This window comes from Heterodontus francisci, chromosome 32 (genome assembly GCF_036365525.1).
Source record: "Heterodontus francisci isolate sHetFra1 chromosome 32, sHetFra1.hap1, whole genome shotgun sequence".
NCBI lineage: Eukaryota > Metazoa > Chordata > Chondrichthyes > Heterodontiformes > Heterodontidae > Heterodontus > Heterodontus francisci.
Genome location: NC_090402.1, coordinates 6,849,974 through 6,877,732, shown reverse-complemented (window position 1 = coordinate 6,877,732; position 27,759 = coordinate 6,849,974). Strand labels below are relative to the sequence as shown.

The following is a 27,759-nucleotide window of genomic DNA, read 5'->3' as shown; positions in this document are numbered from 1 at the left end:
ATGATGGGATACTTGGGAGTGCAATAATGATTTTGAAAATGTAATAGTACGAGGGTAACCTGTGCCATTCCAAGGCCCTTTCAGTATTCCATTATACTGTGTGCTATGAAAGTAACTTATGACCCATGTGTTTGTGTTGTAAGCCCAATACAATTGCAACAAGAGTAATAAATCAGAATCTACTTGGTTCCTGAAATTCTGCAGCAAAAATTAATGAGCTGTTAATAAAAATGATCTTGGGCCCATGGTGCTGCTTAGCTGAGATTTATAAATTTAATTTAATTTTTCTCTGTTGTGCAATGAAGTTGCGCTACTGTGATTGGAAGAAATTTTTTGCTTAGAAGTATGATGGACTGCGAAATTTAAAGGGGCATTCTACGCAGAACGTCTCCTCTTGGGCTATTTCTAATGAGGAATTTTAAAGGAAAGAGCATAGTAATGTAAGGAAGACTACGGTACACTGGGGCACGATTTATGCTGGTGAAAGTTAATAGAGGAGACTTCTATCTAAAGTCTATAAGCTGAAAATGTGTTTTTTCTTTATTGTAAAGTAAGAACTTGCATGACATCTTCTGTGTCAGAAGCACCCCAAAATATTTCCCAGACAATCAGTTGCTTTGAAGTACAATGAAGTGGAACTGACAGTAAAATGAATAACCAATTAATCTGTTTTTGATGTTGGTTGAAGGGATGATGTTACTCGGCTCCAGAAGTACTCCTTGCTCTTCGAAAAGTGGCATGGGATCTTTACCATCCATTTGAACCACTGCAATAGGCAGACAGTGACACAGTTTATTCTCTTATTGAGGTCAGCAACTTTAACAGTGCAGCACCCCCTAAAAATTGTAACTAAAGTTTTTATCTGTGGGATGCAGTGGTATTGGTTGCAACTGGCATTTAGGGGAATGAGAGTTGAATGAGATAGTCAGCTCAGCGGAGGTGAATAAGGTCTCTAGCTTCCTTTTAATTCTGAGTCCTGATGAAGGCCTATTGTAAGTAAACCAAGAACCTAGAGCGTCTATTGCTTAATTTCCACAGATGATGGAATGTCCCCAGATCCCTGTTGCTGGGAGCCATGTCTAACGCCTCCCAACAGTCGAATCACAGCTCTGAAGAAACAGCTAAATATTGAAATAAAGGTGAAACAGGGAGCCCAAAACATGATCCAGATGTACTCAAATGGGCCATCAAAGGTAAGATCTCTGTGCTGCAACTTCAAACATTAAGGATATTAAAGAAATTATATACTGTGTGATGGTGCATTACGACTAACATCACCTTGTACTTAGATATGTTCACTCAGGCTCTTGCATAGTTTTGATTTCTCTTTAGCTCTAGATGTTGAGATTTGGTGGAAGCTTTAATAGAGCAGGACTTGACTAGCAGGGAGTCAGAGCGGGTGCTCAGCACTGGGTATGATTTAGTCAGTGAATTAACATAAAAGACTGAAAAGTCTTAATTTTAAAACTGGGGAGCTGGAAGGAGACTAATATGTAAGATTGTCTATTTCAAGCTTAGAAGGAAGGCAATTGCTGATAAAATGGACTGCAAAGTTTGTGATGGGGAGAGTTTTGAGGTGATTGAGGGTCATCTAATTTTGGGTCCCTTTGAGGAAAGAATAAGGTTGATTTTGAAGTTAACAATTCCTTATTTTTCGTGAATCTTTTGAAAAGTTGGTAACATAAAAGTTAACTTGGTTGCATAGCTACAAAACAATGACATTTAAGGAAGGATATACTTGCACTGGAGGCGGTGCAGTGAAGATTTACTAAATTGGTCCCTGTGATGAGGGGGTTGTCCTATGATGAGATGCTGAGTAAATTAGGCCTATATTCTCTGGAGTTTAGAAGAGTGAGAGGCGATCTAATTGAGACACACAAGATTCTGAGAGAGCTTGATGGGGTAAAAGCTGAGATTGTTTCCACCGATCGAGGAATCTAGAACGCAGGGGGCACAGTCTCAGGCTAAGGGGCCGATCATTCAGCATTGAGATGAGGAGAAATTACTACACTCAAAGTGTTGTGAATCTTTGGAATTCTCTACCCCAGAGGATTGTGGATGTTCCATCACTGAATTTATTTAAGGCTGGGATAGATAGATTTTTGGTCTCACGGGGAATGCAGGGATATGGGGAGCGGGCAGGAAAATGGAATTGAAGCCCAAGATCATCCATGATTGTATTGAATGGTGGAGCAGGCTTGATGGGCCATATGGTCTACTTCTCCTATTTCTTCTGTTCTTGTGGCATAGAAATATTTGACAGGATAAGTAATTCAATGTGTTTAAGGGTTAGGGGTCTTTTGTGCTCAGAAATTCTTTGTTATATTGGCCCAGCCTTGATGTTTACCTTCTGCTGTGAGGAAGCACCTGGATTTTGTTCTGCATTTCCCACAGTGCTTCAGCAGTATGGGAAAGATTTCAGTACTCCATGCTACCAGACATCAGTGCTGCGACACTCTTGTGAATGTATTTTGTTTCTCCTCTTTGAGTCTTGGTGTCAGCCATCAAGCACCTAACTATTCTAGTCCCATTTTCCAGCACTTGGCCCATAGCCTTGTATGTATTCTGCCAAAGTCTGGTCTTGCTAAGATAAGCAGATCTAATGGCTGACAGAAATGGTAGTTTTCTTTCATGCATCTGCCTATTTTTCTCTAAGATGGCCCTAGGGTTACTTTTATGTTGTTTGCCCCATTCCTGTATGGAGGAAGAAGTGCCTGCTGCCTTTTGCACAGCAGCCAACAAGAACTTAATGGTGTAGGGAACTGAGCAACGGTGTTCCACTTCCCTATTGTTACATGACTTCACTGGAAGCTGAAAGGAAGATTCTTTTCTGCTTGTGCTAAAAAATGAGGCTCCAACAGCTGATTAATTTTTATGTCTAATTGGAACACTCTTTTTCTTAATGTTAATGGAACTTTCTTCCTCTTCACTGCAGAGAGTGCTGAAAATAAATCTGTGCTGTGATTTTTTTTTTCCAGGATCGTAAAATGCTAGCAGCAGCACAACAGATGTTACAAGACAGTAAAATAAAGATTGATATAATCCGAATGCAGATTGTTAAAGTCACTCGCGCCATGGGAGCATCTGAGGACAGCAGTGAAACTATAGGTTGGTGCCAGAAGCTGGAAATATCTGCCTATTTCACACAGTTTTTCTTTGACCATTCATTTGAAAGTGTTTTGTGAGGGTGGGGAGAGTTCTGTTTTGTTTTTTTTTCTTCCTGACTGTTGAACCACTTTGGTGGATGTGCCCCTTGCTCAGAAAACTTTGCTAAAACTGCTCTGAACCAGTAGTTGGGAACTGTGCAGCAGTGGCCCAGAACCAAATTCTGATATTTCTTCATTCTGTGAGGATGTGACTGATTACTATCCCCTCACTACATGAGGGAGGCTGTTAACTCTGAGGCATAAGTGACAAAACTGCTCTCTTACTGCAGCATTGCTTGTGTTGTAGCTGCAGTGTTGGAGCATCTGTCACTGCCACTTTGTTTTGTTTTATAATCATCTTCTCCCTTTTTCCAGTATTCTACATTTATTGCCACCAGAGAGAATGGGAAAGTGACTTTCTCACAGGATCTAACTGTCACTTGGACTGTTGATGGGTAGCTTTTAGTATTTTTCGATCCAATTTTTCCTTTTTTACCTGTGGGGAAGTACCTGACCCCTCATTTAGCACCTTTCTTCAGTGGCACAGTAGAGATGCGGACTTGACGGTGTGGGTAATTCCTCGAGCAAATCATAACGTGTCCTTTGGCACAACAGTGCGCTACCATGTCTGGTGTAGCCTTAATCTTGCTGAATTGCATGGTGCATTAATTAGAAGGTATTCCAAATTTCTCTTCATAATGCAAAAGGATGAGGCTCATCAAAAGTCATTTTGGTTAACTTTAAAAAAAAAATCTGGCCATTATATTGTACTAGCCATGTGGTTTGGCTATGGCCTGCCATCCTGAGCAAATATTTTTTTGACAACTAGATTGTTTTTTTTTAAAAAAAGCTTTGATAATCCCAAGAAAACTACATCTTATCACTGAGACTGTTTGATCTTACTTTCTACCTGTTGCGGGTTGAAACAAAGGAACCATCAGCCCCCTGGAGCTGCGAATTGAAGAACTGAGGCATCATCTCTGGGTTGAGTCTGCAATAGCAGAAGGTGCAAAAAATGCAGTGAAGTTGCTGGAAGGAAGGAAGGTGCAGGATAAGAAAGTTCTGATTGAGGTATGATGCTGTTCTAGGACAATTGCACCATTTATACTAAATGGATGAGATTGAGGAAACCTACAAAAAGTAATTTTCGAATTGGTTATGGAAAAACTGATTTAATTAGAATACATTTGGTAAAAACAAAATGCTGCAGATGCTGGAAATCTGGAATTTAAAAACAATATGCTGGAAATAGTCAAAAGCTCAGGCAGTATCTATGAAGGGAGAAACAGAGAGTTAATGTTTCAATTTGGTGACCTTTCATCAGAACTGGAAGAAGTTAAAGATTTAAAAGTTTTTAAGCAAGTGTAGACTCAGAAGAAAAAGGCAGGAGAGGGGAAGAAAGAAAAGGGAAGATTTCCGAAGGAGTGAAGGCAGGAATGAGTAAATAATAAAAGGGATGATTGTGCAAGGCAAAATAGGACACATAAGGAAAGAAAAGGTGGGTCCAGAGGAGGTGAACTAGACAGCAGGTGTTGAGAAAAAAACAGGAACAGTGGATACGATCTGAAGTTGTTGAACTCTATGTTGAATCCAGAGGGCTGTAAAGTGTCTAATTGAAAGATGAGATTCTGTTTCTCAAGCTTCCATTGAACTTTATTGGAACGGTGTAGGAGGCCAAAGATGGAGAGGTTAGAGAGGGAAGAGGGAATTAAAGTGCCATCTACTGGAAGTTCAGGTTCCTGCTTCTAGGCTGAAGAAGGGTAGAGCAAAGTGATCACCCAATCTGCATTTGGTCTCCCCAGTGTAGAGGCCACTTTGTGAGTAATGGATACAGTATACCAAGTTGGGGGAAGCATAAGTAAATCACTGATTCATCTGGAAGGAGTGTTTGGGGCCTTGGATGCTGGGAAGGGAGGAGGTGAAAGGCCAGGTGTTGCATCTCCTATGCTTGCATGGGAGGGTGCCATAGGAAGGGAGGTGGGTATTAGGGGTGATGAAAGAGCAAACCAGTGTGTCGCAGGGGGAACCATCCCTTATTTATACATTTTCGCTCTCGGAAGAAAATTCAGTCTCATTAACGTGGGAAAACAGAAGAGCAAGGCTAATAAATCTTAATTCTTTTAAAAAAAGATTTGCTTTTTTTAATCCTTTTTTATCTCGGTTTGAGAGAAATTTACATGGGGACTGATCTACAATTTGAATTTTGAAAATTTGTCTGTTTGATACATTTTTATAGTTTTCTTTTGTAAAGTTGTCATTTTCATTATTGTATTTCAGGTTCACAATCTATTGTTTTATTGATCTAAATCATGAGTATTTGTGTGGGTAATGTTATGCAAATCTTTGATTAATGCTTATGGTAAGGAAGAATTTGCATTTATATTATCTCCCAGGACATCTCAAAGCCATTAATTACTTTTGCAGTGCTGTTACTATATAGGTAAATGCAGCAGCCAATTTCTGGCAAACTACAATTAGATAATTGATCAGTTGATTTTTTTTTTTGCTGATGTTGATTGAAGGACACTGGAAGAGCTTTCCTGCTTTTTGAGTCATTCCATGAGCTCTTTAATGTCTGCCTGCATAGGTAGATGGCAATCGGTTTAATATCAAGCAAAAGACACCATCTCCCAGTGCTGCTAAATCTCTCATCTCTGCCCTTGTTGCCTTTAGACTCTTCCTGTTTAAACCCAAAAGCTCCCAACTTTTCCAAATATGTGCCTACTAGCAACTTGTTCCATATCAAGCACCACATTCCAATCCTTGACTGTATAAGCTCTCTGTTCCACAATGCATCAGTTTCAAAATCATTGCCTTCATTTATAAATCCCTTCTTAGTTTTGCCTTCCCCATTGAACCCTTTGATTTTCTCCCTGCCCCCCCCTACCAAACTCTGGCTTGCTGTTCCTCCTCTTTACTCCTCCACTTCATAACTGGTGGCAAACATTCAGCTGTCTGGGTCCCATTGTTTTAAGGAATTCTCTCCAACCTCTTGTCACTTCTCACCTGTCTTTAAAAGTCTCAAAACACATCATATGGACCAGGCTTTTGTTTCTCTTGCCATTCAGGTTCTTGCTGTCCCCTATGATATGCCTTAGGATGTCATTTGCATTTGTGGAAAAGCTTATTGACACTTGCTGTCTGTGCTTAAATGAGCAGAATGATACTTGGGCAAAGCACCAGAGAACAATTGGTGATTGTGAAATTGTGTCTCTGCATGAATCTGTGTCTTTAGGAAATGAAGGAGGAAAAAATTAGGGAGGAAAAACCTGTTCACAAACCTCAAAAGACTGCTTCAAAAGTAACGATTTTTACAATGTGCAGCAAGATTTTTTTTTAAGAAAAGAAAATTGGTTTGCATTTGACGCTAGGCGCAGTCACGGCTACAGGAGTCAGCCCAGAAAATGGATCTGCTTCGCATGTCACTAGAGTGCCGCCTAACTGAGCTCCCTAATGGTCACCCCAAGCATGAAGTTATCAAAGAAGAGCTGAAAATGGTGAATTCACCCTCCGTAGCACTAACCCGTGTCGGTGCATCGTACCTCTCACTGGCTTTTATCAAATCAACAGCACTTACAGGTAGATGCTCCTGTTTCTTCTTTCCATTTTATCTTTTTTTCGGTTATTAGGAAATGGTGCTGGCTGTTAAATTAATAGGATTGCAAGCCTCTATTAGTACAGGGTGATGCAAGAAACTGAGGGGTTTTTTTTGTATTCATTCATGGGATGAGAGGTTCGCCGGCAAAGCCAGCATTTGTTGCCCATCCCTAAATTATCATTGAAAAGGTGGTGGTTAGCCATGTTCTTGAACTGCTGTGGTCCATGTGGTGTATCTATACCCGCAGTGCTGATAGCAAGTGAATTCCAGGTTTTTGATCCAATGACAGTGAAGGAAAGACAAAATGGTTCCAAGTCAGGATGGTATGCGGCTTGGAGGGATACTGAAGGGAGTTGGAGGGAGTTCTGAAGAAGGGTCACTGACCTGAAACGTTAATTCTGCTTCTCTCTCCACAGATGCTGCCAGACCTGCTGAGTATTTCCAGCATTCCTTGTTTTTATTGGAGGGATACTTGCTGTGTGTCTGCTGCCCTTGTTCTTCTAGGTGGTTGAGGTCATGGGTTTGGAAGATGTTGCTGATGGAGGCTTGGAGAATTGCTGCAGTGCATCATGCAGATGGTACACACTGCTGCAACTATGTGCCAGTGGTGGAGGGAGTGAATGTTTAAGGTGGTGGATGGGGTGCTGATCAAGTTGGCTGCTTTGTCCTGGACGGTGTTGAGCTTCTTGAGTGTTGGAGCTGTACTGGTTCAGGCAAGTGGAGAGTATTCCACCACACTCCTTATTTGTGCCTGATAGATGGTGGACAGGCTTTGGGGAGTCAGAAGGTGAGTTACTGGCTGCAGAAGTCCCAGCCTCTAACCTGCTCTTGTAGCCACAGTATTTGTATGGCTGGTCCAGTTAAGTTTCTGTTCAATGGTAACCCCCAGGATGGTGGGAGATTCAGCGATGGTAATGCTGTTGAATGTCAAGGGAAGATGGTTAGATTCTCTCTTGTTGGAGATAGTCATTGCCTGCCACTTGTATGGCGTAAATGTAACTTGCCACTTATGTTGTCCAGGCCTGGTTGCATGCGGGCTCGGACTGCTTCAGTATCTAAGGAGTTGCAAATGGTACTGAACACTGTGCAATGTTGCCACTTCTGATATATTTGAGGGCAGGTCATTGAAGCAGCTGAAGATGGTGACTATATGTATGTATCATTTAAACACACCAGCCGCAGCCCCAGGTGGGAAAGTACCTGATCTTTGCAGGGTGCTTACCCAGTGCAACAAAGCTGTGACTGGCACTGTATTGTGTGTAGAGGATTGCAAGCATGAAACAGGCTTGTCATAATCTTGAGTAGCTGTGCTAACGCAGCATTGTCCGTTGCCAGCACAACATGCTAATAAAACTTGTTTTTTTAGTCACATGAAAACATAGTTTGCCACCTAAAACTTATGTTGGTTATTATGGTCTGTGGTTTGTCTTGGGTTTGCCCCTGCTCAAGGAATTTGTAGTCCAGGAAGCAGAACCAAATGTGGAACTATTGCCAAGAAGTGTTACTTTTTTTTTGCCATCTTGGCTTGCAGATGTTTGTGTTTCAGTTATTTGCCCTGATAGGTCAACGATGTTACTGGGTGGAAAGTGCACAGGAAGAGACTAAAAGAGCTTTTCAATCTGGTAATTAAAATGGTTAAGCATTTATCTTGATCCATAAAATCCCAAGTAGGTTGCTTCTCGGTTCTGGTTTGTTCAGATGTCTGAGTTTCTGTTGACTCTTACTTGGCAGATTGCTAGGCAGACTTTTTTTTTATTTGGAGTGCAGTGGAATTGAAGACTGGGGTATAAATCAATAAGGGATGGGCTTTTTATATTTGTATATAATTTTCTATTTAAAGAACAAAAACTTGAGAAAATCCAACTTGCGTTTTTTGAATTGGAATTCACCCTTTTACCAAATTATGCCCATGGTACTGTCCAATCTCTCCCTGATGGCTGGAGGCATGTTGTTTAAGGATTTTCTTAACATTTTCACCCCAGTGGACAAAAACCTTGGTATACAGTCCAACATGTGTCAAATCTGTGCCTGAAAACAGTACACATATTCCCTAACTACTTAATTCCACAGGTACATTGGAAGTAAAGTTGATAGGATGCCAGCACCTTCTTGAAAATGTCCCAGGTCGTTTGTGGATGGCGAATGCATCACCCAGTCTAGGAACTCCTGTATCATCTGTTAAGACACGGGCAGGGATGAATATTCACAGGCGTAATACAGCACGTCGCTACTTGAAATCAGAGGAGCCGAGTAGTGAGTATTTAGTTGTTGACATGTATTTATATATGAAAGCCTTTTTTGGGCTGGGCGTGGAACTTGTGCTCCTGTCTTATCTTGGGTCTGTACGTGCTACCCAGAGTGCAGATAGATGACCAGCTCCCCCACACCTGCCAGTCCATCCTTTTGCCTGGCTGATGGAGGTGCTCAGCACTGTTTAAGCAGGTCACCACTTTCAACTTTTTTTTTTGCAGATATATGAACGAGGAAGGAACATTATTTGAAGGTAGTGAAAGATATCTGGAGCTTGAGTTAACTGTCAGATTCTTTATTTCAGCTGAAGCGAGTGCTGTTCTGAAACTGGACAATCGAATAGTGGGACAAACACACTGGCGTCCAGTGAAGAATCAAGCATGGGACCAGACCTTCAGCATTGAACTTGATAGGGTATATAATTAATGACGCAAACTGTAATTTGCTTTGTTGGTCAGCATGGTTCAAATTCTGAATTTGCGATTCTCAATTTTATAAATGAGCAGAGCACAAAAGCAGAGGCAACAGTAAAACCTCACAACTCATTTGGTTAGGCTGCGGTTAGAATTGTATGCTGTTTTGGACACATTTTAGGAAGAGGGTGCAGCAGAGATTCACTAAGGTGACATCAGCAATGACAGCCTTTAGTTATGCGGCCAGACTAAAGAAACTGGGGCTCTCTTGACTACAACAGAGAAAGTTAAGAGGAGAATTGATTGGGGTCGGGCAGGGTGACAGGTATTCACAGGGAGGATCTTGATGAGGTAGATGGGGTCAAGAGTCAGCAGCTAGAGTGCGGAAACTTGAGATCATCACCTAAAAGGATGAGGGGAGAGGTTAGTTTTTTTTTCTATAGAGGATTTTTGGATGTGGAATGCTCTTACCAGGGGTGGTGAAAGCAGAGTCAGAATAAGTTTTAAAAAAAAAAGAAATGGACAAATATTTGAAGAAGAAAATGTTTTTTTATTCTTTCATGGGATATGGGCATCACTGGCTAGGCCAGCATTTGTTGCCCACACAAATTGCCCTTGACAACTGAGTGATTTGCTAGGCCATTTTAGAGGGCAGTTAAGAGTCAACCACATTGCTGAGGGTCTGGAGTCACATGTAGGCCAGACCAGGTAAAGATGGCAGATTTCCGTCCCTAATGGACAGTAGTGAACCAGATGGGTTTTTACAACAATCGGTGATTAGTTTCATGGCATGATCACTGAGACTAGCTTTCAATTCTAGACTTTTTAAAATTAAATAATTGAATTTAAATTCCACCAGCTACCATGGAGGGATTTGAACCAGTGTCCTCAGGGCATTAACCTGGTCCTCTGAATTACTAGTTCAGTGACACAGTGGGAATGTGATTGACTCTAACATGCCCTCTGAAATGGCTAGCAAGTCACTCAGTTGTATCTAACCACTACAAAGTCAATAAAAAGGAATGAAACTGGACGGACCACCTGGCATCGACCTAGGCACCAGAAACGACAATGGCAAACCCAGCCCTGTCGACCCTGCAAAGTCCTCCTTACTAACATCTGGGGGCTTGTGCCAAAGTTGGGAGAGCTGTCCCACAGACTAGTCAAGCAACAGCCTGACATAGTCATACTCACTGAACCATACCTTACAGACAATGTCCCAGACACTGCCATCACCATCCCCGGGTATGTCCTGTCCCATCGGCAGGACAGATGCACCAGAGGTGGTGGCACAGTGGTATACAGTAGGGAGGGAGTTGCCCTGTGAGTCCTCAACATCAACTCTGGACCCCATGAAGTCTCATGGCATCAGATCAAACATGGACAAGGAAACCTCCTGCTGATTGCCACCAACCGCCCTCCCTCAGCTGATGAGTCAGTACTCCTCCATGTTGAACAGCACTTGGAGGAAGCACAGAGGGTGGCGAGGGCACAAAATGTACTCTGGTTGGGGGACTTCAATGTCCATCACCAAGAGTGGCTCGGTAACAACACTACTGACCGAGCTGGCTGAGTCCTAAAGGACATATCTGCTAGACTGGGTATGCGGCAGGTGGTGAGGGAACCAACAAGAGGGGAAAACATACTTGACCTCGTCCTCACCAATTTGCCTGCCGCAGGTGCATCTGTCCATGATAGTATTGGTAGGAGTGACCACCGCACAGTCCTTGTGGAGACGAAGTCCCGCCTTCACATTGAGGATACCCTCTATCGTGTTGTGTGGCACTACCACCGTGCTAAATGGGATAGATTTCAAACCGATCTAGCAATGCAAAACTGGGCATCCATGAAGCGCTGTGGGCCATCAGCAGTAGCAGAATTGTACTCAACCACAATCTGTAACCTCATGGCCTGGCATATCCACCACTCTACCATTACCACCAAGCCAGGAGTGCAGGAGGGCATGCTAGGAGCAGCACCAGGCATACCTCAAAATATGGTGTCAACCTAGTGAAGCTACAACACAGGACTATCTGCGTGCCAAACTGTGTAAGCAGCATGCGATAGACAGAGCTAAGCGATCCCATAACCAACGGATCAGATCTAAGCTCTGCAGTCCTGCCACATCCAGCCTTGAATGGTGGCGGACAATTAAACAACTAACTGGAGGAGGTGGCTCCACAAATATCCCCATCCTCAATGATGGGGGAGCCCAGCACATCAGTGCAAAAGATAAGGCTGAAGCATTTGCAACAATCTTCAGCCAGAAGTGCCGAGTTGATGATCCACCTCGGCCTCCTCCTGAAGTCCCCAGCATCACAGATGCCAGACTTCAGCCAATTCGATTCACCCCGCGTGATATCGAGAAACGACTGAAGGTACTGGATACTGCAAAGGCTATGGGCCCTGACAATATTCCGGCAATAGTACTGAAGACCTGTGCTCCAGAACTTGCCGCGCCCCTAGCCAAACTGTTCCAGTACAGCTACAACACTGGCATCTACCCTGCAATGTGGAAAATTGCCCAGGTGTGTTCTGTACACAAAAAGCAGGACAAGTCCAACCCAGCCAATTACCGCCCCATCTGCCTGCACTCAATCATCAGTAAAGTGATGGAAGGTGTCATCAACAGTGCCATCAAGCGGCACTTGCTTAGCAATAACCTGCTCAGTGACGCTCAGTTTGGGTTCTGCCATGGCCACTCCGCTCCTGACCTCATTACAGCCTTGGTTCAAACATAGACAAAAGAGCTGAACTGAAGAGGTGAGGTGAGAGTGACTGCCCTTGACATCAAGGCAACATTTGACCGAGTATGGCATCAAGGAGCCCTAGAAAAACTGAGGTCAATGGGAATCAGGGGGAAAACCCTCCGCTGGCTGGAGTCATACCTAGCGCAAAGGAAGATGGTTGTGGTTGTTGGAGGTCAATCATCTGAGCTCCAGGACATCACTGCAGGAGTTCCTCAGGGTGGTGTCCTAGGCCCAACCATCTTCAGCTGCTTCATCAATGACCCTCCTTCAATCATAAGGTCAGAAGTGGGGATGTTCGCTGATTGTGCAATGTTCAGCACCATTCGTGACTTCTCAGATACTGAAGCAGTCTGTGTAGAAATGCAGCAAGACCTGGACAATATCCAGGTGATAAGTGGCGAGTAACATTCGCACCATACAAGTGCCAGGCAATGACCATCTCCAACAAGAGAGAATCTAACCATCTCCCCATGACATTCAACAGCATTACGATTGCTGAATCCCCCACTATCAACATCCTAGGGGCTACCATTGACCAGAAACTGAACTGGAGTAGCCATATAAATACCGTGGTTACAAGAGCAGGTCAGAGGCTAGGAATCCTGAGGCGGGTAACTCACCTCCTGACTCCCCAAAGCCTGTCCACCATCTACAAGGCACAAGTCAGAAGTGTGATGGAATACTCTCCACTTGCCAGGATGGGTGCAGCTCCAACAACACTCAAGAAGCTCGACACCATCCAGGACAAAGCAGCCTGCTTGATTGGTACCCCATCTACAAACATTCACTCCCTCCACCAACGGCGCACAGTGGCAGTAGTGTGTACCATCTACAAGATGCACTGCAGCAATGCACCAAGGCTCCTTAGACAGCACCTTCCAAACCCACGACCTCTACCACCTAGAAGGACAGGGGCAGCAAATGCATGGGAACACCACCACCTGCAAGTTCCCCTCCAAGTCTCACACCATCCTGACTTGGACCTATATCGCCGTTCCTTCACTATCGCTGGGTCAAAATCCTGGAACTCCCTTCCTAACAGCACTGTGGGTATACCTACCCCAAATGGACTGCAGCAGTTCAAGAAGGCAGCACACCACCACCTTCTCAAGGGCAATTAGGGAAGGGCAATAAATGCTGGCCTGGCCAGCGACGCCCACATCCCATGAATGAATTTTTTAAAAAGCCACCGTCTCCCCAAGGTAGGGAGTGAGACTAAATGGTTAGTTATTTTAGAGGGGCAGCATAGGCATGATAGGCCAAATGGTGCTGTAAAATTCATAACTAACGCAAACACACAACCGAAAGAAGCATAGTGAAATATACTTCTGCAAATTTGACATCATGGCTTTCTCCATCAACAAATCTAACTGATCCACCAGAGCTTGCTATTTGACATTGAAATATTACCAGCCCTTCCATTTGAAATGATAATGCCCTGAAGAGTATCATAATGAGGCAGCACCGTCACATAACTGTAAAGATCTAGACACTAATGACTTATCGAAGGATAGATGACTAAATTCTGCTTGCTAAAATTGTGGAATCATTGTTAGATAACTTGCTTTTATGCAGCATCTTATGTGCCTCAAGCATCCCAAAGTGCTTCACATAGGCTAGATTAGCATGCTCCCTGTTGTATAGGTGAATGTGGAAGCCATTTTGTTTGTAGCAAGGTCTCATTGACAACAGTGAGATGAATGGTATTGTTACAAAGAACAAAGAAAATTACAGCACAGGAACAGGCCCTTCGGCCCTCCAAGACTGCGCCGATCCAGATCCTCTATCTAAACCTGTCGCCTATTTTCTAAGGGTCTGTATCTCTTTGCTTCCTGCCCATTCATGTATCTGTCTAGATACATCTTAAAAGACGCTATCGTGCCCGCGTCTACCACCTCCGCTGGCAACGCGTTCCAGGCACCCACCACCCTCTGCGTAAAGAACTTTCCACGCATATCCCCCCTAAACTTTTCCCCTCTCACTTTGAACTCGTGACCCCTAGTAATTGAATCCCCCACTCTGGGAAAAAGCTTCTTGCTATCCACCCTGTCTATACCTCTCATGATTTTGTACACCTCAATCAGGTCCCCCCTCAACCTCCGTCTTTCTAATGAAAATAATCCTAATCTACTCAACCTCTCTTCATAGCTAGCGCCCTCCATACCAGGCAACATCCTGGTGAACCTCCTCTGCACCCTCTCCAAAGCATCCACATCCTTTTGGTAATGTGGCGACCAGAACTGCACGCAGTATTCCAAATGTGGCCGAACCAAAGTCTTATACAACTGTAACATGACCTGCCAACTCTTGTACTCAATACCCCGTCTGATGAAGGAAAGCATGCCGTATGCCTTCTTGACCACTCTATTGACCTGCGTTGCCACCTCCAGGGAACAATGGACCTGAACACCCAAATCTCTCTGTACATCAATTTTCCCCAGGACTTTTCCATTTATTGTATAGTTCACTCTTGAATTGGATCTTCCAAAATGCATCACCTCGCATTTGCCTTGATTGAACTCCATCTGCCATTTCTCTGCCCAACTCTCCAATCTATCTATATTCTGCTGTATTCTCTGACAGTCCCCTTCACTATCTGCTACTCCACCAATCTTAGTGTCGACTGCAAACTTGCTAATCAGACCACCTATACTTTCCTCCAAATCATTTATGCATATCACAAACAACAGTGGTCCCAGCACGGATCCCTGTGGAACACCACTGGTCACACGTCTCCATTTTGAGAAACTCCCTTCCACTGCTACTCTGTTAGTTGAGGGAAGAATATGGACCGGGACACATGGAATAGAGCCATGGGATCTTTAGCTTTATTTGTTCACTAATGCACTGAAGTGTCAAGCTAAGTCCTGAAGTGGAGCTTGAATCAACACCTTCTGATTTGAAGGAAAGAGTGCTACTTGTGGTATAATGTACATTAGCTGTTGCTGACAAGATTATGTATATAGATCTTAAACATCACAGGATGCGATGTCACGAGTCTGAACTGAACCTCCTATAGCTCAGTGTTAATGTAGATGCCTTAGAGATAAGACCCTTGTAAATAAACTCCTGTTACTTTGACCCAAAGTCTACTATCCTCATTCAGTATTAACGGCATACTGACCAGTCTGCGCCCACCGGATCATTTCAGTAAAAAAAAAAATCTTGCAGCTTGTAGATTCCTTCTGTCGTTAGACCGTAAAACTGATATTTGTTGTAGTTCTTATATTTTCCAACTGTACCAATTAAATGTTACAGAGCCACTGAGGGCGACCCATGAACCTTATCGAGATGTTTTTGAGTCTCTTATGCATATATCATCACCACAATGATCCACAGATTGTGAAATGTTTGTACTGAAGTCAACACTATGTATTGCATTTTATCTGCACTTGGCATAATCACCAGGTACACCTTGAGCAAGTAGAAATGCAGAAAGAGCATTCCTTCAGGTTCTTCACTATTAATTTGACATGCAATTCAAATGGTTGGTGTAAGAATGGAGCTGGTCTCATTGAAACATGCAAAATTCTTGAGGGGCTTGACAGGGTAGATACTGGGAGACAGTTTCCCCTGGCTGTGGATTCTGGAACTAGGGGCCATAGTCTCAGAATAAGGGGTCAGCCATTTGGGAGTGAGATTAGGAGAAATTTCTTCACTCAAAGAGTTGCAAAATCCGAAATTCTGTACTTCACAGGGCTGTGAATGCTCAGTCGCTGAATATATTCAAGACTAAGATTGATTTTTTTGACACAAAGGGAATCGAGTGAAATGGGGATAGGGTGGGAAAGTGAAGTTGAGGTAGAAGGTGAGCCATGATTTTGGTGAATAGCGGAGCAAGCTTGAGTAATGGCCTACGCCTGCTCCTATTCCTTATATTCTAACCTCTTTAACTTTAAAAAAAATTTTTGCAGTAAAGTTTTTAGCATACTTGTTTAATTGTGAGAAATTGTTATTTGCCTGATTAATGATGTGTGTCCGTATTAATTATTAACAATCACAGTTTATGTTAGTGTAGCATTTAGACTTACTCTGGGTTTTGGTTTTCTTTCTATGTAGTCTCGTGAATTGGAAATTGCTGTTTACTGGCGGGACTGGCGAGAGCTGTGCGCAGTAAAGTTCCTGCGACTTGAAGATTTCCTGGACAATCAGTGCCATGTGATGAATCTGTGCTTAGAACCACAGGGGGTGCTTTCTGCAGAGGTGAGTCTGTTCTTCCTCCTCTTTGTGCTTGTTGATCACATGCTGTGCTTTCCACTGCTCAATAGTTGACCCACTCAAGCCAATTCATATGCGACAGCATAACCTTCCTCTGAGAGACGTATGAGAGCAGGATGGGGAGATCAATGAATTTCCTCCCTTTCTATGAGTGATACTTGTCCTGCTGTCTGCTCAGGTCCAAAATGGCATGGCTGAGATTAAGAATTGTAGTGTTCAACTACAATATTAACATTCTATGGAATACTGTGCTTGAAACTGCTTTGCCAATGAAGGAGTCTTTTTTTTAAAGACAAAATACAATTTTTCACACGCATACTCCATCCATTCATGAAGGTATTGGGGATATTGTTTCATTTGTATTTTGAATATATTCAGTATGAATGAAAAGTTTTTGTGAACTCAACAATTATGTGTGAATCGTTAACAGGTGATCTTCTGCAACCCTGCCATTGACCGATACCCAAAGCTACGACGGCAGAATCGAATTTTCCCCAAAGAGAAAGGTGGGTTGTATCAATTCTAGTTGCTTGATGATAAAATATTATAGAATTTTCAAATGTAACAGATTTTTTTTATAACGCACAGAACTGTAACTTTTTTTTGTTAAATTTCAAATAGCACAAAATCTTTTTATTTTTTGGATTTTTTTTAATGATTCAAACCTGACTGCATTAAAGGAAGAAAGGTTGGCTGAAAGCTTGGGAAGAGTTGGGGGGTGGGTGGTGGCAGGGGGTTGCTGTGATGCCGTAATTACTTAGTCTGTGCATAAGCATGAGGGATGGTCACTGAAAATATTCTAACTGGAGCACCTTTATCTTTTTCACAGGGAAAAATTTTTTGAGAGCTTCACAGATGAATATTAATATTGCCACTTGGGGGCGTCTAATGATGAGTATGTTGCCTCCTTGTAGTGGCATAACAACAATGAGTCCACCGTTGCCTCCAGCCGATTCCAGTTTCACATCCCCAGCTCGAGCACCATACACTTTCAGCACCTTGTCACCAGAACCCAGGCAAGTTGTGTGATCTAAAAGCTTTTCTGTTCCTTTTGTAATGGCATCCAATGACCCTCTGCTGAAAAGTTTGTGTGGAGATTTTTGTGAGGACAGATTATACATGGCTGTGATACCTGACTCTGGATACAGTAGCATAGTGGCTGTTACTGAACTAGTAATATAGAGGCCTGGACTAATCAGACATGAGTTCAAATCCCACCACATTTAAATTCAAGTAAATAAATCTGGAATAAAAAGCCAGTATTGTTGACCATGATTGTTGTAAAAATCCATCTGGTTCACAAATGTCCTTTAGGGAAGGAAATTGTCATCCTTACCCAGTTTAGTCTGTGTTACTCAACTCTCAACAATGCAGTTGACTATTCACTGCCCTCTGAAATGGCATAGCTAGTCACTCTGATGAGCTGCCTTCTTGAATGCAATTACCTTCAAGGGCATTTAGAGATGGACAATAAATTTTGGCCTTGCCAGTGACACCCACATCCCATGAATTAATTATCCAGATTGTTGTAGGAAAGATGAGATATCGGAATTGGTTGCCATTCAAATAAATTAAAAGCTGTAGTTACAAGAACTATGATTAGCATGTGAACCTGCTGAAAAAATTCAAATTATATTTTCAGTTTCTAAAACATGCACCCTAGACTCCCAAATGTTCTAAGCAATAGTAAACACAGTCTTCCATGTGTGAGATCGTGTTTTGTCTTGGTCTTTTGTTTTGATTATTTGTGTGTGTGTGTGTCTATGTGTAGGGACTTTACACCTATCAACCTAAACTTCAGTCCAGAGCCTCCTTCCAAGCCACCTCTGCTTTTTATACATTGCACTTCAGAGGAAAGGATACTTTCACTTGCTGACAGCCAGGTAAGAAATGCTAGTTATTGGAGAAGGGGCATAGTGGAGGGAAAGGGTAATAACACTGGTGATATAATGGGTTTGGAAAAATTAGAAAATGGCTTCTAACCTTTCTTAAAAGGAAAGGGATACCTAATAAAATGCTGGGAATTTGTGTGATGTGCAGATTTTGAGATAAACATGGGATTTAAGTGGAACACTTTGATTGTAGCTGCACATTAACTTGCTAGAATCCAGGTGGAGATTGGCCAGGTTATCAGGAAAACTCCCTACTCAATATTTCTCAATCAACTAACTACACTTAAGAATAGAATAACCGGTCACTTCATCTCATTGCTGGGTGTAAACTGGCTACTGAGCTGGCCTATGTAAGTGACTCCGCTTCAAAGTACTTCATTATTTGTAAAGTACTTTGGGATGTTTCTGGTACATACGCTACTTTATTTCTTTAGAAGTGTTTGCTTAATATTTAAAAGTTGTTTAACCATAATTTGCTGTACTGTGTGATGGAATGCAAATCCATAATCTTGTTTAAGACCATATCTTGTTCAAGACCATATCTTGTTCATTCATTTCCCTACTGAAATTTTTGGTGTTCTTCAGATTATTCAGTTTTTCTTTTATATATAGCGTGCAATTGGAAATGGAACAGAAGTGATGACTCAACAGAATAACCAAGCCTTGGAGGTATCAAATCAAGCTTGGGTTACACAGAGGTAAGGACTGACCATTATCAATGTTCTGTATATCTGAACAGATAAGCAGCTCAAGTAGGTCAAGTTTAAAAGAAGTTGAACTCCATTTCAGCACTGTAAATGGGACCTCATTAGCTTGGATCTTGATCTTATTTCTTCCTAAGATGGACCTTCATTTGGTTCGTTTTAAATATTTTTATCTTGAGCAGATGTAGGATTGCTCCTCTGCACATTGTAACCTCTTGAGACTTGACACAAAATAAGGCTGGAGTTTGAAGTTAATATTTTTTTCATGAAAGCTGTAACTTGTATTGAGGTGTTATTCCATGGATTCCTGCAATCCTTCATCTCTCCCAAGTTACTATCCTTTGTGTATGAGTTGACACAGCAAATACTTTCAGGCTGTTTCACTTTGCTGGAGGAAGAAACATAGGTTAATGTTCTGAATGAGATTCTTCATCAGAACTACTGCAGTGTTAATCATTCTGTTTTTCCTTTCAGATGTTAACTGGCTTCCTGTGCCTTTCCAGCAGTTTATTTCAAAACTGGTTGATAGTTATTGGTGCAGTCCCTACTAAAATAAATATTCCAATATCTCCTTGCAGAAAGCAGACACTGCATATTGAAGATTTCTGTTGTGTTGCCTTGCTGGGACGAGGTCACTTTGGAAAGGTATGGGGGAACATTGGTGATGAATTGGGAGTTCTGGTCATCTTTCTCAGTCTATGTTTTTCAGTTTCTTGCTACTTGGCTCTTCAAACGCGTTTTACTGCTAGTTGCTTCTGTAAGTTGCAGATAGTACACAGCACTGTCTGGGATGCAAAAGACTATATTTCAAAGGCACTGATATGTGGATGGGGTTTATTTGCTTGCGTTTATGTTCTTGGCATCTCTAGTTTTCTTTCATGGAACAAAAAATGGTTTAATTTGCTGATGTGTATTAACTACAGGGTCTTCGGCACTATTATATCATTAGCATAACTTTTCCAGGTACTTACAAGGTTACGGGCTTTTAGTTTACAAGCTTTAAGATTTAAAAGATTTTCCCTCACCAGCAAATATCTTTTCTAAAACAAAAACTACAATGTCAAATACTAAAGCATCTTGCAAGCCTGAGTTGGACAAATGTTTTGATTTTTTTTTCTTTGTTCTGGAATATATTAAGAGTTATATCTTTGGCTGTATTTCAGAGCTAGACAGCAATAGAACCAACTAGAGATTCAGTGTTGGCTGTTGTAGGTTTTTGTCTGGTATGGATACCTCCTTGGGTTCAAGGATATTAGTCCCTCCTTAAGTGGATTGAGCATCTTACTTTTATGGGAATAAAAGCAAAATACTGCAGATGCTGGAAGTCTGAAATAAAAACAAAGTGCTGGAAATGCTCAGCAGGTCAGGTAGCATCTGTGGAGAGAGAGGCAGAGTTAACGTCTCAGGTCTGTGAACTTTCATCAGAACAGGCAAAGGTAAGAAAAGTATTAGGTTTTAAGCGAGTGAAGTGGGGGTGGGGGGGGTGTCGATTATGGGAAAAGCTGTCATGGGACAAAGACAAAGAGCATGTTAATGGTTATGGTGAAAGACAAAGCATTAGTCCAGAGAGAGTGTCAACGGCAGAATAATGAGCAGCTCTGTCTCAAAGCATGGAAAAACAGGCACACGGTCAAAAAATTAAAATAAAAAAAGAGAAACTTGCTACATCTACCTAAATGTTGGGCAAGTTAAGACGCTTGCAGGTTGTAGTGGCTTTGTGAAGCTGATTCCAAGAAAAATATCTGGCAGATAAAAGTGTAAGGTAAATATATGCCAAAGTAACAAAAGTCTTGAGTCTTGTATAACGATCTTTATCCTGGGCTCCTGTCTGGTTCAGCAAGTTTATCTAGAACATCTGAGCCAGATGGACCAGGAGGCCCAGTTTTATTGCCTGCTCTGTGCTGGGTTAGCTGATCTCCATGAACAGGGAAGGAATGCGACCATTTAGAAGCTGCCCTCGTGTCTGTAGATTCAGGAGGGGAAAATTTATTCGCAGCTGCTGTGCCCCCCTGCTGAAGTGTGCATATGGGTATGTGACACTATGGTAGGGGCAGAAACATGACCTTTGGCATCCTGGGATCCTCTTGTACACCTCTGGGGTTATGGGCCCTCACTTTCAGAAACCTGAGAGTTGTTGTTCTGTTCTAACTAACTTGCTCTATTCTAGGTGCTGCTAGCAGAACATAAGCTGACTAAGAAAATGTTCGCTATTAAAGCCTTGAAGAAAGAAAATGTAGTGTCTCGAGATGAGGTAGACAGGTGGGTGTTTGCTACCTGTGCAACAAGGACAGTATGTTTTTTTCCCAATTTTTTTTCCATTCTCCAACTTTACTGAGGGTATTGACTATTTTCTGCCTGGGGTATGGTGCCATAGGCATTAGGTGGTCTCAATTACCTATTATTCATACGTGAGTGTTGGCTACCATTCTCGCAGATTGACTGACTCTAGTATGTGATCGTTGCTGGAAAATGAACATACATCAGTGTTGGAGTCAGGTTTGATTTTGAAAGATCTTCGATTGCAGGGGGCATCACAGTCAAGCCTGTCAATGCATGTACGCTTTGCAGCAGCGGGTAAGAAAAGTCCTGGCTGAATTTTCTCCTGAATCGGAGGGATCAGCTAAGTCAGCACAGACTGGGAATGGAATCTGCTTGATAAACTCATTGACTCACTGGGGAGTGAGTGAGCAACAGGGAAAGTTACAATTTTTAAAAGGAACTTCTGTGTAACTGTAAACTGTGGGAAGAGTTCACACATCCTGGACCTGGATGAAGAACATGTGCTTTTTTCCCATGTGGTATATCATTGTGGGGGTGAGATCTGACTGAAAATAATTCTCAAACTTGTGAATTTGAGTATGGGACATTCCTGATCGATAATGTGCTTGAGATGTAACTCTTGAAGCTGTTTGATTCATAGCTGCTACTGATTCACATACTTTAATAACTTAGATGCAATAAATCCTCACATGGTGAGTTCTTCTCTGCTGTATCATTGTGCGGAAGCCAAGGAGTAGTGAGCAAGGGTTTTCCCCACAGGAAGGGAGATAGAAGGAGAATATCTGAGAGCTATTTGTTCACCTCTTGGTGTCTAGCTGTATTGTATAGTTGAGGCTCAGCCGAAGACCGAGTTTTCATCTGGCCTCACCAGCTCTGGGAGCTGCTTTACTGGGAGCAGCAGCAGGGGAAAGAAAGAGGGCCGATGGACAACCACTTGCCATGCATATGCTAATCTGCTAGGTAATCTACTAAAGGGGTGTATCAGAGTGAAGTAGTTTCCGAATTTGTGGCGGTCGTTGCTGGAGGATTGCAGTGGTGGCGTTCCCATTCAGTGCCGCAACAATATTTTTTTTATTCATTCGAGGGGTTTGAGCATCGCTGGCAAGGCCAGCATTTATTGCCATTTTTAATTGCCCTTGAAGGTGGTGATGAGTCGCCTTTTGAACCACTGCAGTCCATGTGGCTTCAGTACCACCACAGTGCTGTTGGAGAGGGAGTTCCAGGATTTTGACCCAGTGACAGTGAAGGAATGATATAGTTCCACGTCAGGATGGTATGCAACTTGGAGGGGAACCTGCAGGTGGTGGTGTTCCCATGCATCTGCTGCTCTTGTTCTTCTGAGTGGTAGAGGTTGTGGTTTTGGAAAGTGCTGTCAAAGGAGCCTTGGCAAGTTGCTACATTGCATCTCATAGATGGTACACATTGTGCACTGATGGTGGAGGGAGTGAATGTTTAAGGTGATGAATGGGGTGCTGATCATGCGGAGTGCTTTGTTGTGTATGATGTCTAGCTTCTTGAGTGTTGGAGCTGCACTAGTCCAGGCAAGCGGGGAGTATTCCATCACACTCCTGACTTGTGCCTTGTAGATGAACAGACTTTGGGGAGTCAGGAGGTGAATTACTCACGACAGAATTTCCCAGCTTCTGACCTGTTCTTGTAGCCACAGTATTTAGATGACTGGTCCAGTTAAGTTTCTGCCTCCAAGATGTTCATTGTGTGGGTTTCAGGAATGGTAGTGCTGTTGAACGTCAAGGGGAGGTGGTTAGATTCTCTCATTGGGGATGGTGTTATGAGAGGCTTTTTTTAAAAATCTGTTTTTAAGAACTCTTATTTAAATTGTGGAAATGGATTCATTTGGAAACCTGAAGAAATAATGGACTTTTTTTTTCCACTGGGGTCATTGAAAGGACACTTGACTGAAAACACTTAAGGAGTGCTATAACTAACCTCTGCTGGAGATCACCTACCTTAAGATAAATAAACAACAGGAACCTTGGACTAAGGGGAGATGTTTACAGAGAAGCCACGTGTCGAGGTTTATGGAGGTCAAGAGGTTGACTTTCTGTTTAGGGTTTGGATTGTTTTCAGTCCAGTTGGGGTTTGTGGGCAGTGTTTGAAAAGCAGTTGAAGGTCAGCCTGCTAAGAAAGAAACCGCAGCTCATCTTCCCTGCACCTCTGTCAGAGACCCTGAGAAGTCCAGAGTGTCAGTTCCTCTTTCGTCCTGTCTTTGGAAAAACCCTGCAATTCAAGTGTGTACTGGCTGAAACCCCTAATGCCACATTTCTCCTGGAAGCCTACCAGATGATTTCTCGACATCTCCAGAACGAACTGCTTCAGAAAAGATCCCAGTGATTCGTCACCATATACCCAGTATATGCTGTCGCCAGACCAACCGGGACAACTGACATCTTTCCATATTTTATCTTTCTTTTTCTCCAAGAATTATCAAGTATTTGGCCAAAGTATTTTTTTGTCTTATAACAGACCTCTGCAGAGAGAATTTCTGTATTTTTTTCAGTTTACGTGAGAGTTTGTGTGTGGGGGATTTTAAAAGGGAACTTTCATATTTCAGTGTGTGTGTGTTAATGCTTTGCTTCGTTACTGGATAAGTTTTGTTTTATAAACTGATAATTTTGTTCTATATTAAAGAAACCTGGTTTGTGTAGTTTATTCTGGGATAAAGAGTAGAGCATATGATTGACTGGATCAGTAACTGGGTAAACATTTAAAATATGTGTGACCTAAACTAGAAAAGACAGCGCACTCCTCCCATCTCAGTCATAACAGTGGTCATTGCCTGGCACTTGTGTGGCATGATGGTTATTTGCTATTTATCAGCCGAAGCCTGAATGATGTCCAGGTCTTGCTGCATGCGGACACGGACTGCCTCAGTATCTGAGGCATTGCGAATGGTACTGAACACTACGCAATCATCGAACAACCCACTTCTGCCATTTTGTTGGAGGGAAGATAATTGCTGAAGCAGCTGAAGATGGTTGGGCCTAGGACACTATCCTGAGGAAATCTTGCCGTGATGAACTGGGGTTGAGATGGTTGGCCTCCAACAACCAACCATCTTCTTTTGTGCTAGGTATGACTTCAACCACTGGAGAGTTTTCCCCCTGCTTCCCATTGACTCCAGTTTTGCTAGGGCTCCTTAATGCCGCACTCAGTCAAATGCTGCCTTGATGTCAAGGACAGTCACTCCACCTCACCTCTGGAATTCAGCTCTTTAGTTCATGTTTAGACCAAGGCTGTAATGAGGTCTGGAGCTATGTGGCCCTGGCAGAATCCAAACTTAACATATTGGTGAATAGGTTATTGCTGAGTAAGTACCACTTGCTAGCACTGTTAATGACACCTTCCATCACTTTGCTGATTGAGAGTAGATTGTTGGGGTAGTAATTGGCTGGATTTGTCCTTTTTATGGACAGGACATAAGGACATACCTGGGCAATTTTCCACACTGTCTGATAGATGCCAGTGTTGTAGCGGTACTGGAACAGCTACAAGGATGGAGAATAAGGTGAAGAAAACACAATTTACAAACTATCTGTGAAAGGTTTTATTTATTTTATTTATAAAGGTGTGAGAAGTGTTTCAATCTTTAAAGGCAAAAATGTTAGTGTATATTTTTTATATATGTAAATATATACGTTCATATAAATAGATATACTTGTATCCATGCTAGTGACTTCTTCATGATATCTGTTTAATTTCTTGATGAGACTGGACTAATTATTACATTTAAAATGCTATTTGCTATGCAGAAATGTGTACATACATAAATGAAGATTACTGAACTCAACCCTACTATATTTTTAAGTCTGTTACTGCTTTCTATTTTAGCCTAATGTGTGAGAAGCGAATCTTTGAGACAGCAAGTTCTGCACAGCATCCTTTCCTTGTGAACCTCTTTGCGTGCTTTCAAACCACAAATCACGTTTGCTTTGTGATGGAGTATGCACCCGGAGGAGACCTAATGATGCACATTCGTTCCAATGTCTTCTCTGAACCCCAAGCTCGGTAAGTGGTTCATGAGAATTTGGAACCTGATCCCATGTGTTGCATTGTGATGTGGACATTAGGAGGTAAGTCATTCATTCAGGGAGAAAAGGGGTACAATAGAGTAGTAGTTATACTGGACTTGTAATTCAGAGCCCTGCATTAATAATCCAGTGCATAAGTTCAAAAGGGCAGTTTGAATTTGAATTCAGTTTCTTTAAATCTGGAAATATTTTTTTAAAAACTGATCAATAAGAGTGACCATGAAGCTGCCGGATTGTCATAAAGACCCAACTGGTTTTTTTTTTTTGGTTCATTTATGTCCTTTTTAGGGAAGGAAACCTGCTGTCCTTACTTGACCAGTACTACGACAATATGATCGATTATTAACAGCCTACTGAAGTGACCTAGCAAACCACTCGGCTATTCAGGGCAATAAGGGGTGGGCAACAAATGTAAACCTCACCATCATTGCCCACATCCTCAGCGAATAGTAATTAAAAACAAAAAAAATTCAGCACCCAAGGAGGCTAAAATAAGTATTATTCATACAGAGACAAAAGGGAAAGTGAGGAAAAAGCAAGCGGGCTCATCCACTAATATTAATGTGATCTTGTGCATCAATCACTGGTAATTCTAATTCTAGAGAAAGAAATCAATAAACAGTTTTGGGTGCGATTGCTCCCTGGCGCCATAGCAAGCTGCAGAAGTTAGCTGTGATTCATTATCTAATGCACACTTTGATATGCAGCAATATCTGCTTCTGTCAAGAATGTGCCAAGGCACATTATGGACTATTGCACAACCATTCTTGTTATAGCTGCCAGTGGCTTGTTCTAACGAATGGGAGAAATATTTTCTGGCCTCCACCCTAACTCGTGCTTATGTTTTTTTTAAGCATGTCTTCCAATCACATCATAACCATCCTGTTTATTTTATTTAAATCCAATAATTTTAAAAACCTCACTGACCTAATGGTTAGTAATCAGGTGATAAATGTGTTGGTGGTAGCCAGCACTAGCAAAAATATGTTGCCTTACTGAGAGAGGAAAATAAACTTCATACCATCAATGGGATGAAATTATTTAGCTACCTGAGAGATTAAATACACTTGGGTTATGGTCCACATTAACATGTTATGTTCCCTTCCTAACAGCACTGTGGGTATACCTACACCACACAGCAGCGGTTCAAGAAGGCAGCTCACCACCACCTTCTCGAGGGCAATTATGGATGGGCAATAAATGCTGGCCTTGTCAGCAATGCTCACACTCCAAGAATTAATTTTTAAAAATACATTTATTGGGTTAATTGGTGATCTGATTTGTCATTTTCCTTCATTACTTCAAACACTCATTGTGAATTACAGCTGATCTAGTAGGAGAATCCAGAACTAAGGAACATTAAATTCAAACTTAAGAACAAGAATGTTCAGATAAAAGCTTGTGAATATCTGAGATATATAGATCACAAGGTCTTGGATGTAGAATAAATTGAGATGTTTAAAAGGGAGATATAATCACTCGGAGGTAAGAGAGATAGAAACTGGGTGGAGAGTTAGGATTAAAAAGATAAACTGCAGTGGCGGAGTTGATTGTAATAGACTGAATAACCTCTGATTTTGCTCAATGTTATCTTAATCGTAGGTAAGGTGATGAGTTTAAGAATCTGTGTGCATTTATTATTGTAATCAAATTGTCTTTAGGTTAGTGAGTGATCTTATTTTGTTGCATCTCTCCAGGTTTTATGCAGCCTGTGTTATACTCGGATTGCAATTTCTACATGAGAAAAATATAGTTTACAGGTAACCATGGCTTAAATACACTGTTGGTCTTAGTAACTCTTCACTAGCTCAGTCATTTTTGAAGAGTGTGTACATAAGGGTGAACTTAGAAACTGCCCCATTCTTATTCTACAGGATTGGAAGTTTACTTGCCATCATTGAGTGACTCTTGGCAATTCTCATCCCAGCCACTAGATGGAGGGCTCTGTGTTGTGTTGGAACTCTATGGGCTGAATTTTTCCAGCTCGCCGAAAAACGGAGCAGCGCATGCGCGGGATGCACGCCACGGAGTTGCCATGATATTTAGCACAGTGGCTCATCCACGTGGAGGGGGTGGAATGTCCACCCCGACGATTGATGTAGAGGGGGCGGGCGCTCCGTCCCGGGCAATGGTGTCTGGTGCCACTGCGCTGGTGCCAATTTTTAAAGGGCTTCAAGCCCATCAGGTCCATTTTAAATTTTTAAAGGTGCAGGTCTGTTTAAATTTAAAAAAAACTTTATTAGCATTTTCAATCTCCTCCCTGCCCCCTCCCCATGACTCATTAATTTATAAAGTGCCCTCCCCCGCCCCCCACACACAAAAAAATTTGTGTCTCAATTCCAACCTTGCCCCAACCCCAGAATTTTCTTCTCTTTAACCTTCGGCCCCTTCACAACATCCCCTCCACCAATCGCTTCAGGCTTTGCCGTTTTCTATGCCCCCGCCAACTGCCCTGAAAA

General features: G+C 42.2%; 1 protein-coding gene across 4 annotated transcripts in view; it reads left to right on the top strand.

The window, feature by feature from the left end:
* Positions 1–27,759, top strand: part of LOC137347587 (serine/threonine-protein kinase N2-like) — a 40,099-nt gene that overhangs the window by 5,227 nt on the left and 7,113 nt on the right. For all 4 annotated transcript variants that reach the window (XM_068012109.1, XM_068012110.1, XM_068012111.1 and 1 more), the window contains 15 exons: positions 1,039–1,193; positions 2,979–3,108; positions 4,078–4,217; positions 6,518–6,725; positions 8,815–8,997; positions 9,299–9,408; positions 16,217–16,360; positions 16,806–16,881; positions 17,205–17,391; positions 18,147–18,258; positions 18,880–18,965; positions 19,550–19,616; positions 21,139–21,230; positions 25,101–25,277; positions 26,998–27,060. In XM_068012109.1, the coding sequence (XP_067868210.1) occupies positions 1,039–1,193; positions 2,979–3,108; positions 4,078–4,217; positions 6,518–6,725; positions 8,815–8,997; positions 9,299–9,408; positions 16,217–16,360; positions 16,806–16,881; positions 17,205–17,391; positions 18,147–18,258; positions 18,880–18,965; positions 19,550–19,616; positions 21,139–21,230; positions 25,101–25,277; positions 26,998–27,060 (1,930 nt within the window). The remainder of the gene's footprint in view (positions 1–1,038; positions 1,194–2,978; positions 3,109–4,077; positions 4,218–6,517; positions 6,726–8,814; positions 8,998–9,298; positions 9,409–16,216; positions 16,361–16,805; positions 16,882–17,204; positions 17,392–18,146; positions 18,259–18,879; positions 18,966–19,549; positions 19,617–21,138; positions 21,231–25,100; positions 25,278–26,997; positions 27,061–27,759) is intronic.